Consider the following 20,608-nt stretch of genomic DNA (forward strand, 5'->3'; position numbering starts at 1 on the left):
GACAATGATCTTGCATATTTGACAACATTACATTTGACAAATGTTTACCAAGATAGATGCCACAGTATGTTGGAGCAAATATTTGACAAAATTATTGCAGACATGATATCTGGGTCTTCCTGTTTTTGTCTTCAGAGAAATGTAGATTTATGCAACTACTCCCTTCAATAATTCATGTTCATTTCGTCTGTCATTTGTTCCTGAAACATACTCCTTTTTATTTACTCCAAACACCCTTTAGACCCTCTGACATGACGGTGATCTTTTGGGATTAGAGTCCTGGAGGGGTTGTTGTCAGTAACTCACACTGTTACAGACTTGGCTAAAAATGTTGATACCCTGAACTTTTTTTTTTTTTTTTTTTGGAGCAAACTGCTCCACTTCTCCCAGCTTTGAGAGGCGCCTCTTTTCCATAGTGGTCAGTTAAATTATTTATTTTATTTTAAGTTGTCCTGCTGACGGAGCCATAACCTGCGACGGACAGAGCTGTATGTTTCTCTTCAGAGTGACTTTAATATCAAATACATACTGTAGATGTTCAAAGTCCTTTGTGTATTAGCAATACTCTCTAACTGTCAACAGCAATTGTATTTAGATAAATGATGATGAATTGCTAATTTTGTAAAAAATCACTTTGCTTCTGCATTGTTTTCCAAATATCAAATACACCCAGGCACTGGCTTTAGTCCTTCCTGTTGTGGTGGATAATAACTCTTTTTTTTTTTTAAGACACTTAGCACAGTGATTGCAGTGATTCATTTTATGACAATGTTTGTGACAGCTGTCATCATAAATTACATTATTATTGATGGAAATGTTAATGTTGACGTATAATTTTGAATTAATCTTAAAAATTATGACATCTCATCTTTAAAGAAAGGCTAGCCTTACCACATTTGCTATGGTAGTATCCTGCTAGAATTAGCTTCATGTTAACACACTGACTCATGTCACAGGCCCCTGTTCTTATCCTTATTCAGCCACTCATTTAGACTAGAAAAATTAATGGATATACTATATTTGATCATTTTTAATTACTGTTCTTTTTAAGTGCAAACAGTGACAAATAATGAAATGACTACTAATGTAAAAAGCAGTTGTATTATAATGGTGTCTTTTTTTATGTTAGAGGATAGATGAATATTTTATTATAGATATTATAGATGAATATTTTTATAAGTGGGCTGGAAAAATAAAAATTGACAAGAATTCCTTGGAAACATTAGTAATGTATGACAAATGCAGGCAATGGTATCCTGTTCTGTATTTATAGCACTGAATGAATTGCTGCACATTTAAGACAAAGAATATTGTGACTGGCATTTAACTAGACTCTCGCAATGTTGAGAAAATTGAGAAGCTTGCTCTCATAAAGGGTGACAGGACATAATTCATGATCAGCACATTGCAGCCTTAGACCAGGATCTGCCTCATCTCCCCTATAAAGGATTTCAGTATCCCATGCATGATTCAGGAAGCCATTATTTCATTTTAATGATCCCTCAAAACCCTTAAGACATGTGCAGGAAGTAGTTTGGTGTGGTCAGGGTGCTCTAAAACAGTAAAGCAGTTTGAAGTTACACTTAAAGAATGACCAAAATATTGTGAAATGTCCTAGAGAAGCTACATTAACATCCGTCCACTAGGCGGTAACTACATTGCATTTGATGTCAGTATGTGTCAGTCGTTTGTCTTGACAGGGACTGAATGACTATGGCTAATCCAGGATCCAATGCATCTGACCTCCTTTTACTAATGGAAACGGGCCTTTTTGATTTACTCCAGGCTGAAATCACTTGTTCTCTCGATCCAGTGCATTTACCCTAAAAAAAAAAAAAAAGAAAAGAAAAAAGAAAAAAAGGAGGGGGGGGTGTGCTGCTCGCTCACAAGTAACAACACATAGCTTGCAGGGATTTTTCCCATTTGCGTGACCTGAGTCATTTCATAGAGTGTACTTGTTATGCGTTATGAATACAGATAGGTATTATTTCCCTGGTTAATGGCAGTAACTGTCTAAGGAACTTTGACAAGACTTCTTTCTTAATCTGTACTTTTCTTTGATACCATACACACTAAACCCACTCTGGATTCAGTGTGTCCTTGGTCTGTCATGTTACATTTCTCTTCTTTCCTCTCAGATCATTAAGGGGGAATTGATGCTGCCTGTTCATTATACAGGGGCTAAATGGAACCACAATGAAAATCTGCCATTCACTGTCACTCACAATTGCATTATTCCATTACTGTGCATTTGCAGAAGGCTCTTAAGTCAAATCATCAAATACAACCAATGGCTGTATACACTTCCTGCAGTATTTCCTGCTTCCTGTTTCCCCACCATGAATCTTTAATTAATCAATTAGTAACCTTTTCTGTTGTTCCATTTGTTGTGCCCTTCACCTTTCAAAGGTATCATTTCAAACAAAGACATTAACTATAGATGCCCTTGTCAGGATGAGAGCAGGAATATATTATTTAGGGGAAAGGAGGATATTATAGATGTTCCCTCTGGGAGTGGGATCAAGCTAAGAAGATCTGCTTGATACAAGTCACGGAAACAGGGATGCAGTCAGTGGCAGGAGGGACTGAAAAGGATATGCATTTAAAACCAGCTGCAGTTCTTATAATGTAACCTTCCATGCACACACAGCATCAGCATTCACCTAAGATCTTCAGAACATGACACACTTAAAAGCAGGGCATGTGTATGGGTTACATTCACTCTGCAAGGAGCATCTTCAGACACACTTTACACATTTTCAAGATTATATGTCCCTCTGTGATTTTCAAGGTTTGCAGTAATATGTCAGAGCCCACACATCCTTTTGCCCCCTAAAGGGCAGAAGTGAAGAATACTGAGTCAGTAGATGAGTGTCCAAATCACGTCTCAATTATTCCCTGTACTGTAGTGCCGAGTCATCGCTTAGACAAGTTTTTACCAACGGCCAAGATTGCTTTTGGGACAGGGATGCAATATGGTCCAGAGCAATCTATCCTTGTGTCAATATGTCAAAACACTATCATTCCTTTTTATAATGTTACTGATTGTTAATCCAAAGCCTCTCTGACTACACTCCATTTGGTTGATAGTACTGGGAGTCTTTCACTGAAAGTTGTTCTCATCGATGATGAATAGTAACCTATGTGGTACCATACTGAATAACATGATCTGTAATACATTGGTTTTATTGGGCATTATACAGTTTTTATGCAGGAGCTGCTTTTTCAGGTTTGATTTAAGGTCCTCTGCTGCTACATGACAGCCACAATGGGAAATGCTTGCTGGGTTTTTTTTTTGTTTGTTTGTTTTGTTTTTGTTTTTTTTATGTATAACCACTGACTCAGTTTTTAAATAAATTCTGATTAAGTAATAAATCCAAGAAGAGGCATAAAACATAAGGTAGATAAAAGAAGGAGCATGTAATAAAGCAGGAAGTCATGTAATCATGCAGTGGTAGTACAATAACACACTTGTTTTATTCTAAGCCTAATTTACACTAGGTGAGTTCCTGTAGCTCAGTTGTTCTTTTTAAACAATGCTTGTCACATCTAGTACCTCATGCATTCGTTTTAAGCCTTTTCAGATACTGAAACACGGTGTGCTGGCATGTACTCTATTGGTCAGTGCATTTCGTGGAGGGTGCAGCATTGGGTTGCAGCAGTAGTTGAGCTGTGTTCAACTGTTCTGCTGGACAACTTTGCATGTTTTAATACTGCAGTGTCAGGACCTCTGCCTTGTGAAAGTGATGATGGTGAAGGTGAAGTCCTGTTGTCTGCGTAAACATGGCCTGTGCTATGGTTGTAAAAATATACTGTACATCCCTGAAAAGCAATCATCTATACTCTCAGCATTAGTATTCCACATAGTAAACCTGTGAATTTTGCCATATTAAGGGCATCTATCCAACAGTGAATAAGATTAATCGCTCTTCACTTATGAATTGTGTTTTTAATCATGGAAGGCTGGCACTCACTTCAATCCGGTAATTGCTATATCCCTGAAGACATCCACTCCAACCCAAGTGATAGCACTGCTGATGAAGCACACATTATCTGTACAGTCATGTGCAAAAGTTAGAACCCCGTATTTATTTCTATGGTATTATCGTGTGTGTGTGTGTGTGTATTATTTAATACAAATCATCTGATCATAGCATCTCTTAGTATTTGGCAAATACAACCTCAGACAAATAACAATATATGCATTATTTTACTGTCCATCTATTTGTGCTGACATAAAATAGTAATGGAAGACTAAAGTAATATAGAAGTAGTAGTATCTTTTGGTTTGTTTTGTACTGTTGGTAGTCTGTCTAAAAAGAACATGAAAGTGAATCTGAGGTTTGCAAAACTGCATCCGAACAAACCACAAGACCTCTGGAACAATGTCCAATGGACACATGAGGCCCAAGTCAACTTGTTTGGCCTTAATGCAAAGTGCCATGTTTAGCGAAAACCACCCCAACCAACCCCTAGTCAAAGTCCAGATCTTAACCCGATTAAAACGCTGTGGAGGGACCTTAGGAGAGCTGTGCATAAGTGAATGCCAAGAAAACTTTAATGAACTAAAGCTACTCCGTAAAGAAGAATGGGCCAAAATTCCTCCACAACAATGTGAGAAACGAATAAAGTCATACAGGAAGCAATTATTTCAAGTTATTACTGCTAAAGGCTGATCTACAAGCTGTTAAATTATGGGGATGTACCCCACATGTTTATTTTTCTTATTGTCTTAATTTTTGTTAAATAAATGGCACTGTGAAAAAAAGCTGTACTGTATGTTGTTTTCTGTCTGGGTTTGTATTTGGCTAATAATAAGAGTCGTTACAATCCCTTGTTTTGTTTTTTTTTATGTTATTGCAGAAAAAAACTAACTTTTGCACATGACTGTAAACTGTAGGTAATATTTAATGCAGCACATGTTTTTGACGCAGGCCCTGTGTGTTGAAATTGATTATTCCTGACTTTCTTCACAGAGCTTACCTTCACATGGATCTTCAATGAGTACCCGTCATTTGTTGTCCAGGACATAAGACGATTTGTGTCCCAGAAGACTGGCAATCTCTACATTGCCAAAGTGGAGCCCTCTGATGTTGGCAATTACACTTGTGTAGTCACCAACACAGTCACCAAAACCAGTGTTCAAGGACCGCCAACTCCTCTAGTGCTGCGTGTTGATGGTAAGGTATTCCCCCCCACCCCACCCCTGACTTGGTCAGCTCCTGAGTGGTCTTTGTTTAGAAGCTGAAATTCAATACAGTGCAGCTTTCAAATTGCAACTGCTGTCACTTTAATTAGCTAAAGCAAGACAACAGGTTTTAAGTGGCGGAAGGTTTAGCTGGAGAACATCGATTTCTGCCAGCTGCTGGTTATCTGTTACCAGCAAACTGAATGATCAATAGCTCATTAATGTCAGTGGCTTGGCGTACAAAATGAAACTTTTAGTTGTCTAGATAGTGTGTACCGTGTACTATTATGCTTGGATGAAGATGTTTCTGCAAACGTAAACACCACTCTGTGTGTTATGCGAGTAGGCTGTGTGGTGTTAAAAAAAGGGTGGTCAATCTCCGAATAAAACAGGCTACCTGATCAAATATTTAAAGTTTTTCTTTGCAAATGACTTTTATTTGGCTTGGTTTAGAAAACAGAACCCTGAGAGGACTGGTTTCGACCTAACAAGGCAACAAGCAACAGCACTATTTCATCTGATTCCTTTCATGTGGATAAAAGATGATTTTGTAAGATGTTTGTGTAGTGTCATTGCCAATGTAGGCCACCAGTGCAAGGCTGGAGTGTAATATACTGTATAGAAAATGTTTTTCTTATTTAAATCAAAATCCCAAAAGTGGTTAGAAAATGGAGTCCTCAGACTGTTTGTGCTGACATGGTGTTGTTTCTTTTAGCTAACACAGGCACGACCTAAACTTTCTTATAATACTGCTTGCTTGTGACTCTTCTTGAATTCATGGCGTATATTCTATATTTCTCTTTGCAGGTGTGATGGGCGAATACGAGCCAAAGATTGAAGTGCAGTTCCCCGAAGTTGTCCCTGTCGCTAAGAGCTCCACAGTTAAACTGGAATGTTTTGCACTTGGAAAGTAAGTGTCACTGTGTATCATTAGATCACAGCCATAGCTACACTATTAGTTTATTCTGCCAATCTGAGCTGCATCGTAACGTGTGAATGCTGACAGTGCCATATAGTTTGTTTTTTTGTCCTTTTGGCTTATCCCGTGCGTTCAGGGTCGCCACATGATACTTATCTACAGAATGTGTATTTAACTAGGCCACCATTTTTGGTAGTATTTTCACTGTGTGGCCTTGTTGTTTGTTCTATTTCCTGCCTTTAGCCCAGTGCCCACCATCAGCTGGAGAAGAGTGGATGGAGCTTCTTTTGGCAGAAAAGTGGACATAAATAAAGCCAGTGGCGTTTTAGAGATCCCCTACTTCCAACAGGAAGATGCAGGAGCATATGAATGTGTGGCTGAAAACAGCAGAGGAAGAAACTCAGTTAGAGGAAAGCTGTCTTTCTATGGTGAGTGGAAGGAGGGTTTAAGCTGATTTCAACCTCAAATTTACCTCACACCTCTTGAAACAGAAATGTGTCTAAAGCTGTCGACCTGTCAGTTGTCTTACACAATTTTCCTATGGGATCAGTAAAGTTGGTTGAATCTTGAATCTAATGTATCACACACACTTACAGACTTTTACCAAATTTTCAACCCATTGATTTATAGCTTCAAAGGCTCACTAGCCCCAATCCTGGTAGAAAATCGTACAGAATAAAAGTGTAGCTTTGGTGTGAATGTAACAAAAAGTTTTATTTGTTGTCGTGCAATCTGTAGCTTTTATTAGATCCTATATATATAACTGCATCATATAGTTGGAATGGGGTTGTAAATTAACCTATTACTAGTAGGTCATTCTTGACAAGCTTTTTATTGTGCCAGCAGCTAACACCAGGCTGCAGTGCACACAGATTTATATCACCTTTCAGGAAGAGGTGAATTTTTTTTTTTATAATTTTTTTTTTTTCCCCAACCAACACTGGACTTGTGGCTTATATTCCGAGAAGGCTTTTAATAGCCCTTGATGAAGAATTTTTATGGTTTCCCCCTCCATTATTTTGCTGTTTATGCATTGATGATATGTTCCCACAAGGCTCTGTAGGGTTGGGCTTGACTGAAATCATCAACTCCAGATTTTTCTTCCCTGTGAAGGAGGATGCCTTTGATATGATAATACAGGTTTTTTTGTATGACCTGTGGGTAAGATGAAATGTTCGCAGTACCTGTAGGCAGGCTCAGAATTGAACATGTTTTACTTTAAAGAGAAGCGACTAATAGAGTTGGGTAGCATCTAATGGGACTTGATGACTGAGAGGTTCTAAAACATTTGAAAATGGTATAATGATATTATGGTCATTTTGTAAACAAGGGGGAAAAAACGTAACTTTAAGCTATCACTGTCTAGGTAGTATGTTGCCTCAACACATTTTCTCTACTGTAGTTGTATGTTGCATGTTTCTCCTTGAACGATTTATGTCTCGTCTCATCTCAAAGCCTCACAGACTGGCTGGTCGCCAGGTGATAAAAATCTGTAATCTCATTTTAAACTCCATAGACAGGAGCTTGTGGGACATCCATCAAATCTATGGAAGAATAGGAGAATCAATATGGGGATGTAGTGTTTGTGACTCCCATCCAATGTGGGCAAAGGAACAATAACGGGATGGCCTCTCTTTCAAATTCTCTTCCACCTAATTGTCCTTCTGTAGTTCCAGGAGATTTATGAAATTAGATCATAGTTTAGCAATTGATGGCATTTGAATGGGCTCACACACAGTCAGATTGACTTTGTATGGAAGCTGCTCACATCATTTCTTCGCTTCCATTATGTTTTCTCTGGCAGTCTCATTTGTAATATTCATAAAAGGGTGTCATGCACTATTTATATTCTATATAGTGACGCATTTTCAATTCATTACTGCTTTCTCATTTCTGTATATATTTATTATGCGATTTCTTTTCATGAAAAGAACATAGAGTATGTTTTGTGATAACAAAATATTATCTCAACTCATGTGGGGCTGTGTTATTTTTATTTTTTCCTTTAAGCTTTTTAAATATTAATTGAACGAGGCAGAATTTGTTCTTACTTAGTTAAATGCACTCCAGGCAATGTATGCCGCACTGTTACCAAAGACAGCAAATACAAAAAGAAATAATCAGCAAGAAACACTGCCATTCATTCTGAAACACATTCTTATCTTTACACTTCCAGACATTTTTTTTCTGCAATCTAATGGTTTCATGAATTTGAAACACTTTTTAAACAGTAAATGCTGTGGACTCGATATGTCCAACTTCCCCAAAACAAAACTTTGATCCCCTTTTGGACTCCACTGAGCACATTATGGCTAAAAGACTTGCAATATTAAGATTATTGCATTATCAAAATGGCACAGCCAGGGAAGCAGCTACCTCAATCTCCTTGACCCTCTCTCTATTTGTAGGTGTACTTCACAAGGACCATAAATCTTCCTACAGTGTCGCTGGAGATAAGGTGCTAGTTATGTGACCGCAGGACCACCAGCATAAATATGGAGGCATTTTTTTCTATAGATTTTTTTTTGTTTGAAATGGCAAAAAGGAAAATATAACTTGCAAAAAATATAAAAACTACAACTAATTCATTGTGAGTGTTGCAAACACAAGTTAATATTTTCCAAAAAGATTCTATTAAAAGATCTGCATCAATATAACCAATTGGAGCTAGTTGTATCAAATCCAATAGCTTACCTTGTAGCTTTTACTGTGAGTAGTTTCAACCATTCAACATTGATCCTTCCCAGTTTTATGCTTATGCAGTCATTTGTATTTATATATTTTTCAAGTGGAGGTTAGCTTTGGGTTAATTGGTAGTGGATTTATGATTTGTGCCCTTGGATACCTCTTTTAATGATCTAATTGCAAGCTTGGTTGGTCCATTGATTTATTGTAAAACTGCAGCACACGGTTAATGCTCATGGATTTCTTTAGCGTTCGTGTTAATTTACTGTATGTATGACTCTCAGCTGCACCTCACTTGACCGAGAAGCCTCAGGATGTTCAGAAGACCATTGACGACACTCTGCTGTGGGAATGCAAGGCCAGTGCCAAGCCCAAACCCTCGTATCGCTGGCTGAAGAACGGTGAGCCTCTGGACCCAATGGAGGTAAGGAATAATTGCAAGTGAACAAAAACTATCAGTGCTTTACTGTGTTGTCCAATTTTGTTGTCCAACACCCAGTCCTATGAAGGCATCTAACACTCTTTTGACAATAAACGTATTAAGATGGCAGAAAGCTGCAAAGCGCAATTCAACAGGCATATATTTAAATGTTATTCTTAGTAGTGTGTCAGTATTTTGTCATTACAACACCTCTTTCAACAGTTCAGTGAGTTTAATGTCTTAGATTATAGATAAGATTACAGCATTCAGAACCATCTTACTTAAAGGCTGCACTGTGTATTTCCATGCTGTTTGCTGGATTCATTTTGCTTAGAAGCACATAATGGTTCCAACTCATAGGCCTGTACTTGGCAAGAATGTGTCATTTTGAAATGGCTGTATTTGCTTGCTCTCTGTGTATGTGCTGGGGAGTGTGTTTGTATGTGTTTTGCAAAGAAGCCAAAGTGATGCCTTTTTCTGCCTGTCATCAACCAGGGACAGTCGACAATTTGGCATTCAATCTTTCCTATCTGCTACTTTCAATTTTATCATTAAGTCTCTTCTCTGGGGAAGGTGAAAAATGCCTTATCATCCAAAATACATTTCACATTTAGGCAATTTGCCTTGTTTTGTGTCATTGTGCTACTGAAGTGACTGTACTTTCTGCGTACAAAGAACCGCTCCAGTGAATCAAAGTCGCTGATAGTTTCAGTCTTTGGATTGGGTAATGAGCCCAAAACTGGACTGTTGCTGTTTTGTTGGATATGTCTTTAAAGGGAGCAGGTAGGTTTAGGTTTCTGTTATTATCCGATGGCTCAAATTCCTGCCTGTTGTTTGTGATTGTTATTTTGTTAATTTTGAAAGACTGACAGAGGTCACTTCCTCCATTTGCCACACATCTTTAACCACAAGAAACCTTTATCACTTCACCTCCACTATTGATTTGTACATAACATTGTAGAAATTCCTTTGGCAGGTGGCCAAGGTAACATATTCTCTGTACATGTGGCTATATTAATGAGGTGGGGTGTTACCATTTTCAAAATGCCACCATCAACAGCGGCAACAGTAAATCAATTTCCAAACTCAAAGGTCAGCGATGTAGAGAGAGAGGGAGAAAGAGAGGAAGACCAAGGGGGCCATTTGTTACTCCTCATTAGAATGGATCTGTCCTCCTTTCCACCCACCCTCTCTCTCTCTCTCTCTCGCTCGCTTTATCTCAGCATCTTCAGTACGGTCTTTCTCTTTCTTAAAACCTCTTCAAGCTTTTTTCCCCTCACGTTTCTCTCTCTCTCTACCTCATTTTGGGTGCCCTCCAAGGGAATTAAATGGCACAGAGGAGGGCTGTCACTTCAAAATGTCACCCTGGTGAAACAAGGACCCACTCTCGCCTGTATTTTTCCACCCCACCACCGGCTCCCCATTGATTTACATATATGAGAATGTGCTTCTGATATTGTTCTATCTTTTGACCCACAAAGTCAGGCCTTTTTAAGTAGGTACTGTTGTTGTTGTTGTTGTTGTTGTTGTTGTTGCTGCACATGTTTAGTGCACCTACACTGATCAATAATAGTATCATTTTATGGCCTTTTTACTGCTGCTTGAAACAGTGATGGTATCAAGGAGGAGTCAACCATAATTAATAATGGCAATAAAGCTGGGGAATGTAACAGTGTGTCTCTAGTGTTAAAGAGTTTGTGATAGAGCCACCACTGGGTCTATGGGGGTTTTCTAACAGACCACTGGGTACAGAATAGATTTGTGTGGCACCATCCCATGCATATGCACAGATCTTTTTCACCTCTTTCACCCCCTTGGGCCCTTGTACAAAAAAGGCCCATCTATCATCCATTCAAAGTCACTGTAGTAAATCACTCTGGTCCTTGTTCTATCTCTCAATCCTACTTTTTCCCTTGAACACACATCTAAGCATGCAGCCCCGGCCAAAAACCTTGTGACTTGTTGTGTTGCACTTGAAACTGCTGCATTCATGTTTACCCAGGACCCCCTCTGGTGGTAGCTTTAGCGCCAGGTCAGCCGTGTTTCCATGTGTGACAGGGTCTCAGAAATAGCCCATTTGAAGATCCTCAGCAGTGTCACTGACTGATGTTAAGGGACAGTCCTTGTCTTTTGTGGCGGTGCTGTAATGATTCCAGACGACAGACAGACTGGCGGCAGGACCCTCTGGACTACTTTGTCAGTGACATTAAAAGGTCTTACTACACTCAATAGGAAAGATCAAGGGCAAGAACAATGAGTGCCACACTTACATTGACACAACTATAAAAAGGGAGCAGAAATCAGTGCCAAACCTTGCAGAGGTCAAACGGACAGTGAGAAGAGAGGAACTTCAGGTGTTATTACTATCTGTGCAGCAATGTTTAAAATTGCATGGCTTAATTTTTTTTTATGATACATCATATGCTAAGAATTTTTCCCTGTGTTCTATTACTTTATAGTACTGACTTAAGTAATAGCCTGTGTGCTGGAGCTTATTTCTGACTTAATTCCTCAGAGGTTTTTGATTTCAACCACAGTTTGATAATGTCTCTGTGCTATGTTAAGCAGAGGGGGGTAACATCTAGTCACCATGGGCCTATTAAGACCAAAGAAAATTAGCAGTGATTCAATTATCATCCCCCCCAAGGAGAGAAAAGAAAATGTCACTAAAGCTTGAATTAGATCAGGCCATTCTTCAGAAGTACTTAAAATATCCATATACTGTATAGCCCTAATTACCCACCTCAAAGTGGGCTTCTCATATTAACACTTAGAATGCAATACTGTTATGGCACTAATTGGGCTGTTTACAAGCTTTCCTTAAAACAGATTTCACACATTTCGTAATGTTAAAGGTCAGTCTTGAAAAAATAAATGTGGAAAAACATCATCCACAATGTGTCTTAACGATTACTATATTTACCATGAGGAATGTTTAAATTAATTTAAGGTAAATACTAAAGATGCAGCCCAAGACAAGGTATACACAGTAAAAGGCACCACTGGGTTAAAAAAATTGCACGTAATACCGGAGATCTACTGCATCACAACCTCTAATTACTTTATCATACCCATTTATCGATCAACACAATACATCAGAACTAAAATCCTGTAAGTACTTTTTGAAGTTAAGAATTATAATGTCCCAAAATAAAAAAGTAATGGTGTGAAAATTGCTGTTTTGCTGGATTCTTTATTTTATTTCTTTACAATGGGCCAGCATAAAGAAGGGAACCTGCACATCACCACTATAAGTTCTATGTAATTTCTTCTAACTTCCATCATCCTAAAAGTGTAAAAAGTGGCAGTTAGTGTACAACAGATTGAAGGATTGTGAAAGTGTCAGGATTAAGATTTGAGGGAACTATGCAGAGAACTGGCTGGTGAAATTATCCATCTGGTTGGGACAGATTCATCAGTCTTACCCCTCCTTTGAAGGATTGACACAGTGATGTTTCAGTCACAAGCTTTTTTAACCATTAGTTCCCCACTGTCCTGAATACATTATTGTAACACTTACACAATGCCTCCATGGACTTGTTTTTCCAACACATCCACAGACTGTTGAGTGGATTGAGATCTGAAAAATTTGAACACATTGAAGTCTTTTTCATGGTCTTCAAACCCTTCCCGAATGTTTTTTTTTTTCCTTTTAAAAAGGGGCCCCTGCCATCCGGAAATACCATGAAGGGGTGTGTTTCATGATTTTCTTAAACCTTACCTTATTTACTTTTTTTTTTTGTTCATTCTAAAAGTGTTAAAGCAGTAGTTGTTAATTGTTTTAAGTATTTGATTTTGTAATTACTTACCAAGCATTACCGACACAAAGGACATTCTGATTTATGTTTGTGTTTGTGTGTGTCTTCAGCAGGACAGAGTTCAGGTGAATAACGGAATGCTAACAATCAGTAGCTTGAATCTGGCTGACATCGGCATGTACCAGTGTGTGGCAGAAAATAAGCATGGCCGAATCTTCACCAATGCTGAGCTCAGAGTCATAGGTAAGACCGAACACACAACACATTGTTTTATAGACATTCAGCGAAGTTGTGTTTGTTTTTGTTAGGGATATCATGAGGCCGATACCAGTATCGGGCATGGGTTCTGATCCTGCCTTTGCATACTTGTACTCATACTTGTAAAACTTCTTAGATACTGCACCGAATACCACATTTACCTCTGCAGGTAGGCGGGGGTGAAAAATGAGCTGTTGATAAATGATGACAAGCAAAAAAAGCTAAACCCAAATGCAAACTTTCCTCTGCTAAAGTCTTAAGATCTACTATAATTACTGTCATACTCATGTTTCCCAAGATTATTTTAAGAATGTTTAATATCAAGGATTATATAAATGAAACTTTATCTGAAGTTCTTTTAGTTTTACAAAGTACTTTTAGCGCCATATTCCTGGTGTAGACTCTACAGTCTGTGTTGTCCGCGCCTCTACATCCAGGATCTTGCCCCAAATGTTTTTTCTTTCTTTTATTTCTTTTTGTTCTTTTCAGTGAAAGTTGCTCTGTTTATAAACCTGCCGCCATGTTTGTTTTGGCAGAAGAACACGCAATAATTCTTGTGGGATTTGTTTAACCGCAGAGGATTGACACCCCTAGTTCTTGTGCCTTCTTTCTAATTTCATTCAACAGTACATGATGTACACAAGTTCTGCCAAAACAAATACAGTATCAGTCGGCCTTGTGGGGGCACTCCAATTGCCTTATTTTAGTTGTATAAATAATTTTCATTGTTAAATTACTTTGCTAATCTTTGCTGTGCAGTAGAAAATCAACTGAGGTTAAAGTTGGACGAATAAAAAAACATTTGTTTTGTATCCTTGTATTACCGCTTGCAGTATTTCTTGTGGCAGTTTGTTTTAACTAATGACATAATGTCAAAGTATTTGAAAGTTAAGTAGGAACATAACTGTGGTTGGCAGCTTGACACAAAGTCCCTGCATGTATGCAGACAAGGTTTAAGCTGCAGAGCATAAGACTTGAGAATGACAGATAAACACATCCACATCATACATCATTTATTAAAGGAACATTTTGCAACAATATTTTTAACAGTGGCTCAATTTATTAATCTGAACTTGTGAATACTTTATTTACAGTTTGTTCATTGCTAAACCGTTCTTTTTCATGAATTTTCTAGAATATTCTGAATGGTGTCCCTACTGACTAAAGTGTCTAGTACCTTGCTATATTCATTTAATAAACATGGGAATAAATGGATTTTATTGAAAATATAACTTTTCTAGATTTTCCTGCTTTGAGATATGTTTTTATATAAATTCCACTTTGCACCAAGGAATATTTGAGAGGAACAATGAGTGCTTGAATATATTTTTATCATGATGTGTAATGTTGTGTATGCATGTGCAGCAGCCTGTGTTGGCAGGTGCTCAGCCGTGTCGCTGGCGCCAGGCTGTGTGCTCACTTTGAAGAGCTTTCTGCTGAGTTGGTGCGCATACGAAACAGCTCCAGACGACGGCGCCTCAGTAATTAAGGCCTAAAGAAGCAGCAACAAAGCCTCCTTCTCATTTTACTTTCTCTGATTTTCGCTTTGGAATCCCTTGGCTTAATTCTTAATGCATAATGTTCTGCTCAGATAGATTTGTTCAGTTGGGAAAACCCCACCTTCTTTCAAATAAAATTTCTTCTTGAAAATAATATACTATGTCTCCTGCATGAGTCTCCCTCTGATGGCAGAAAAGAAAGGATGTGAGGGCTGACCTATCTAATGGATAGAGTGACCTGCATGTTTTTAGGATGCATGTCTGATCTCATTTCCTCAATGGCTCTACTCCCTTTGCTCCTCTGTTTCTCTCTCTAAGAGTAAATTCAACCTTCTCTTCCACTTTTGGTACCAGCCATCTCTCCAGACTTCTCCCAGAACTTGTTGAAGGCCCAAACTCTGGCCCGGCAGGGGGGTGACGTTCTGATCGAATGCAAGCCCAGAATGTCTCCTCGGGGCGTGATCTCTTGGAGGAAAGGGAAAGAAGCCCTCAGAGAGAACCACAGGTACCAGCTTTCTTTGCATAGGGCAGTAAGTGCATTGTGTGGCTTTTATTTGTCTGCTTTACTTGCAGAAGAGTGTTTTATTGACTTATTTTATTTTCCCTGATTGATATTCATGGTGACAAACTGCAAAGAACAGAACCACAGTGTGACACAATACAATTTGAATTGCATAACACGTTCTGTACTCTACCACCTTGCCCCTGCTATCTGCATTTCTTTTCTAAACTCCATTGTACTTGCTCTCCTGACGGAGCTAAGAGCTGGTTTCTGCACTGTTTACTTAAGGTAATTGGCTTTTCCTAGACTGCAGTGCTTGGATCGATGCACTGATCCATCAGCTCATTAGCAACATGTAAGGCCTGGAGGATCATTACAGCACAAGGCGAAAGATGATCCAGGCTAACAGTGAGAGACATATGAAGCAGATGAAATTCCCAAAAGGACTGATCAGTGGCTAGCCACTGAGCAACATTTTCTGTGATAGTGGTGGTGACACCAAGGGAGCTACTGCAGTCGGACACCTTGTTTTATTAGAAATCAGGTTAAGTACAGATCAATGCAATACTGCTGTGTATTGAAGAGGAGAAAAAAAAGGAATAAATAAATGTTAAACAGTTTAGAAAAAAACAGTTCTTCACCTAAAGAAATGCTGGTCAAGTATTTACAACCAGGGCTATGTTTCTGTTCAAGTGGGTTTTCTGGTTCGCTTGCCCATTCATTATCACACAGAAGAAATTCTGTATCCACAGTATATCAGCATCTCGAGCATTCATGTTTGCTGTCATAATCTCTCGTTGCGTAGAACAGTGTGATCTACACAAATTACTGTATTTGTAAAGGAATGTGCCAGCAGGAGGAAAAACACACCTGTGGGCACATGCAGTGACATAGTTGGGGGTCCAGATTTCTCATTTGATATGGGATTAATTGTTCAACTGCCTCAGCAGCTTTTCCACACCTAACTGCTTACCTCCCCCTGTTAGACAGTATGTTGAGGAACTTAAAGGTGTGATCTGATTGTTAATGCTGATCATAATAACCGAGTGAGACATCTTTGTTACGGGAGAGAAATATTTTATTTAACAGGGAGCAGAAAAATCCGCACCCAAGATTATGTGTTGCTAATGTCTGATAAATATTGGACCCAGCTTGCAGATTTATCATCCTCTTAAGTATTGAAAGGAAAATGCATCCTTACTGCAATGTGCAATATCAGTTTTGCCCATAAAGGCAAGATTTCCCATTTGAGATTGGCCCGAAGTGGGTGAGCTGCATACGAGATGTTAGACTTTGACATTATTGCAGCATCTCTTGCAAACCTATTCCCCTAGTCCTCGCTCGTTAGCATTTACTTTCCTCCATATCGGAATGGGGCTGATACCAATGCTATTACAGCAGTGGCACAACACTAATCCATCCCACTGGCTCAACTGAAATACCTATAATTCCTTCTAATCTTCCAGGGATAATGTTTTCAAGGATCTGGAGCAGGGGAGAACAAATCAACTAAGAACAAGGCAGGATCTGATTAATGAAATCATGCAGTCGCGATACCTACATGAGCTCATATCCCAGGCATGTATAACAAGGTAGCCATTATAACAAGGTTGTAGTGCACTTACATAGCGAGCTATAAGCTTAAACGATATAAACGATAAAGTGCTTTCCCTAATTCAATTTCACCGCTGACCACGGCCAGCAATTTTAAAACGAATATAGGAAACAGCTTTCAGCAATATTACTTTTAGATTGAATCGCTGTGTTTAAGATTGTTATACTAAATGATATTTATTACTCCATCTTGTAATGGGAATCCATTTATAATCCTGCTAGTAAAACACAAGTTCTTTCCAGATGTGTTTCCAAACACAATATGCGTCACTAGTGAATGAATTAAACCGTACTTGAGAATACTGGAAGTAATATACTACTAGTTAATTATGCAATCCTTCTTAAGTGGTTAAAATAATGTTTTTCATTTACAGTCTGTTAGGTTTTTGTTACACCATGGAGAGACACAGCAGGCTTTTAGATTACAGCAAGAAGCTCACTCAATATTGGCCAATAAGGTTGAGGTAAAGTGCCTGTTTACTTTATCACGCTACTCAAGCTTTTATGTACCCCACAAATTTCCTGGATACCATGATTGCTCCAGGGCACCCTTTTAGAAAAAAGTTACCAAGTGAAAGCATTTCAGACAGATAATGCTCATTACATCTTTATCTTCCACTGTTTCTTTGTGGCTTTGGTGTGGAGGAAGCCTGACAAAGGCTACTGCACAGTTTAATAGCACGTCTTATCCCTGTGACATCTCATATCCATAACTCTTTGTTATAGTCTATTACAAAGAAAGCCCTCAGTTCAGTTGGGAGAATATACCACCAGCTCCACAGGGAGTGAACTCTGTGGAAGAGGCTAATGTATTTTAATTCTTCTAGCCTTTAAGGCCATACAGGTCATTTTTGATCATTTGGGGAAGACTGGGCTGCCTTCAAGGGATCTATTAGAAAAGGGTTCAAGTTCAGGGTACTTTCAGAAAGACCATCTCACCCCCTTTACACTATTGTGGAGTATAAAAGATTTACACGGCAATGCGTATTAATTTGTAAGGATTGAAATACAGTCAGAAAATTGTTCTACAACCAGGGGTGAAAAGACAAATCAAAAATTGGCGGAATATAATAGAATCAAATTGGCCTGACCTTTCTTTCTGAAGAAATGACCCACTGATAGATTTCCACTGTAGACTGACTTGGTAAAAGAGGTAAAGCTGCAGATTTTTCTGCTTGGTGTCAATCAAAACTGATGGCTTACAGAACATTTATTGAATGGAGAACATGTTTTTTTTTCATTCATTCTTTATTTAAGAGCAAATTGTAGGCTAAGAAGACAAAAAAAAAAAACCAAAACATTTATACTTAACCACACAGCTTTATATCCATGCACTAATAAACCACATTCTGTTATAAACCCCAGAAGATGAATCACTAAATACTATATTCCAATTGTGAATTACCACTTTAAACTTTGTTTTCTATTGGGAACCTTTAACATGAAATGAAATACTTGCACGTCTCCTTTTAATTAACAAAACAGTCAAAATCATTAACAAGATTAAACTTCAGCTTCACCTCATACATGGCATTTTCAGCAAAACTCACATTAACAGAACTCCATTTCTTCAGCCTATAACCTCAATTTACCAAATATACATATATCAGCAACTGTAGGTGTTAAACAGTATCACATTTCTGTTTGTTTGGAAAACACATTTTACTGTGTTCACACTCATATTGTGTTCAGTTTGGTTTGTTTCAACCCACATTATTCCTTAGAAAAAGCCCCAGCCCTACTAGTTAAGCTTTAATAAATGGTACGAATAATAACACAGCCTTAAGAAAATACATATAAAATGAAGCAAGAAATAACTGTTTTAATTTCTGCTGTCAGATAGGCCATGGCTCCCAAAGCTAACGAGTCAGTGCTTTCACATTATGAAATATTTGTTTGTAACAATTTTAATAACACCTGGCCAAGTTATTAATTAGTCCAACAAACAGGGTGCATCTTGTCAGCTCAAGGGAATTAATTTTGAAGAGTGTAATATTTTTTTGATCCCTATAGAGAATCTGTTTTCATTCCTGCACTGTCAGGGGGATCAAAGCCATGAGAGATGCTGTCAGGAAGGTTGATTCTTGACTTGAGTATGACAGCTGAAGGAACGAGTCTGTAATAACTGACACGTCCTGCCTCTATTATCGTCTTAGTCTCCACTGATAGTATACAACTGACATTTTGATGATCAGTAACGGCGACAAACCCTTTACTGACTTTGTTGTTTTCTCCAATGTGTTGTTGAGTGAATGCAAGTATGCACTTCACTTTAGTTGTCATATATTTTTTCTCGCATTAACAAAAACAGGTTTTGATATGTTGTGACTGAAGATAATTAGATCAACTTTGCCTTCTCTATTACCCATGTTTCTTTTTCCATTTGTATCATGACAAGACGATTAAAGTGTACTTTAATCTGGAAGTCTGCCCAAGGTCAGTTTGACACCACAAGGAGGTGGGAGTGTGGTCTCTAATTAATTTCTGTCTTATTTTTCTACTGGGCTGCTAAAAGAAAGGTGTGTTTTTTTTTTGTTTTTTTTTAAATAGCATGATTCTAGCTTACATTAGGACCCTTCCTCTGTAATGTTGCAACCTTTCAGCTTGACAGATGAGCCAAATTATGACATCTGCCTCAGCTGGAATTTTATAAAACTCCTCTAGCACTAATTTGTAAAGTTATTTTAGACTATTCACATACCGTGAAGACATAAAAGATGTGCTGGGAAATATTTTTTTAGTGTTGTGAAACAGGGAGAATTCAGAAATGAGCAAAACCTTTGTCATGCTGGGATTTAAAGGGTGGGATAGACTATCAACAGATATCAAATGAGAGAATAAGAATCTTAAATTCTGAATCAGCTGGAATGCCTTGTTAACAGAAAAAACTAAAGGATCAAACATTTAGAGCACAACTTAAAAATGACAAGTTTAGTGATCTTACACCAAGCTAGTACTACTGATATCTGATAGTGTTTTGATGTAATAATGGTTTGAAATGAATGCTTGTGTTACATTGTCTGCATTCTAAATACATGAATAAATCCTTTTTATGGCGTCTGTGAAATCTCACCACACCACAACTTAATTAAGCATCTGCAAATATGCTAAACAGATGCAATTTAAAGAAACCTTGGCAATTTGACAACACGTGCAAATCATTAAGACAAAATGCTGCAAAGTGAGAAAACATAACCGAATACTGTAGCAACTGAAATGCCTCAGGGTGAACAGCAGATAGTTAAAGTGTGTTGGACTCTCTGTGCCATTGTACATTTTGGATTTTATTTTGTATTTTGTGAAGGAAAAGCAACAGGATGCTTTTTGGCATCATTGTAAATAGAATTCATCAAACTATTGTGGCATTTGTCATTCATCACCATTTTATTACATGTTTAGGAATCTCACCAAACAAGGCTTTCACTTAAATATTCACTTTAGTCCTCTCTCCTTGCTGTGTTAAAATATCCTAAAAGTGGCAAAATAAATACAATTAGTCATATTTCCTTGCGGGTTCTTTGTGTGCATCTTTTCTGTACACTGCATTCAAAGCCTTTTTGACACAGACATGCTTGTAAGAACTTATCATCCTAAATCTGGTCAACACTCCTAAATGGGGCATTATCATTTTTAAAGTTTGTTTTTCACACTGACAATGTGTGCTCTCATGTGTCTCGGCCAGCTCTCCTGTTAACAAAGTAGCTGTTGTATTCATAGTTTTTGCTTGTGTTAAATACGAGCAGGAATGAGGAAATGCTGGGGAG

General features: G+C 38.1%; 1 protein-coding gene across 5 annotated transcripts in view; it reads left to right on the top strand.

The window, feature by feature from the left end:
- Positions 1-20,608, top strand: part of cntn3a.1 (contactin 3a, tandem duplicate 1) — a 66,123-nt gene that overhangs the window by 29,939 nt on the left and 15,576 nt on the right. For 4 of the 5 annotated variants that reach the window (XR_010916355.1, XM_067527039.1, XM_067527036.1 and 1 more), the window contains exons 6-11: positions 4,977-5,180; positions 5,996-6,098; positions 6,351-6,535; positions 9,077-9,216; positions 13,082-13,214; positions 15,083-15,233. Coding sequence is in view for 4 of the 5 variants with exons in the window: in XM_067527039.1 (XP_067383140.1) it covers positions 4,977-5,180; positions 5,996-6,098; positions 6,351-6,535; positions 9,077-9,216; positions 13,082-13,214; positions 15,083-15,233 (916 nt within the window). In the remaining variant the exon portion in view is untranslated. The remainder of the gene's footprint in view (positions 1-4,976; positions 5,181-5,995; positions 6,099-6,350; positions 6,536-9,076; positions 9,217-13,081; positions 13,215-15,082; positions 15,234-20,608) is intronic. The other variant, XM_067527038.1, reaches the window with a different exon arrangement.

This window comes from Channa argus, chromosome 13 (genome assembly GCF_033026475.1).
Source record: "Channa argus isolate prfri chromosome 13, Channa argus male v1.0, whole genome shotgun sequence".
In the NCBI taxonomy this organism is placed as follows: domain Eukaryota; kingdom Metazoa; phylum Chordata; class Actinopteri; order Anabantiformes; family Channidae; genus Channa; species Channa argus.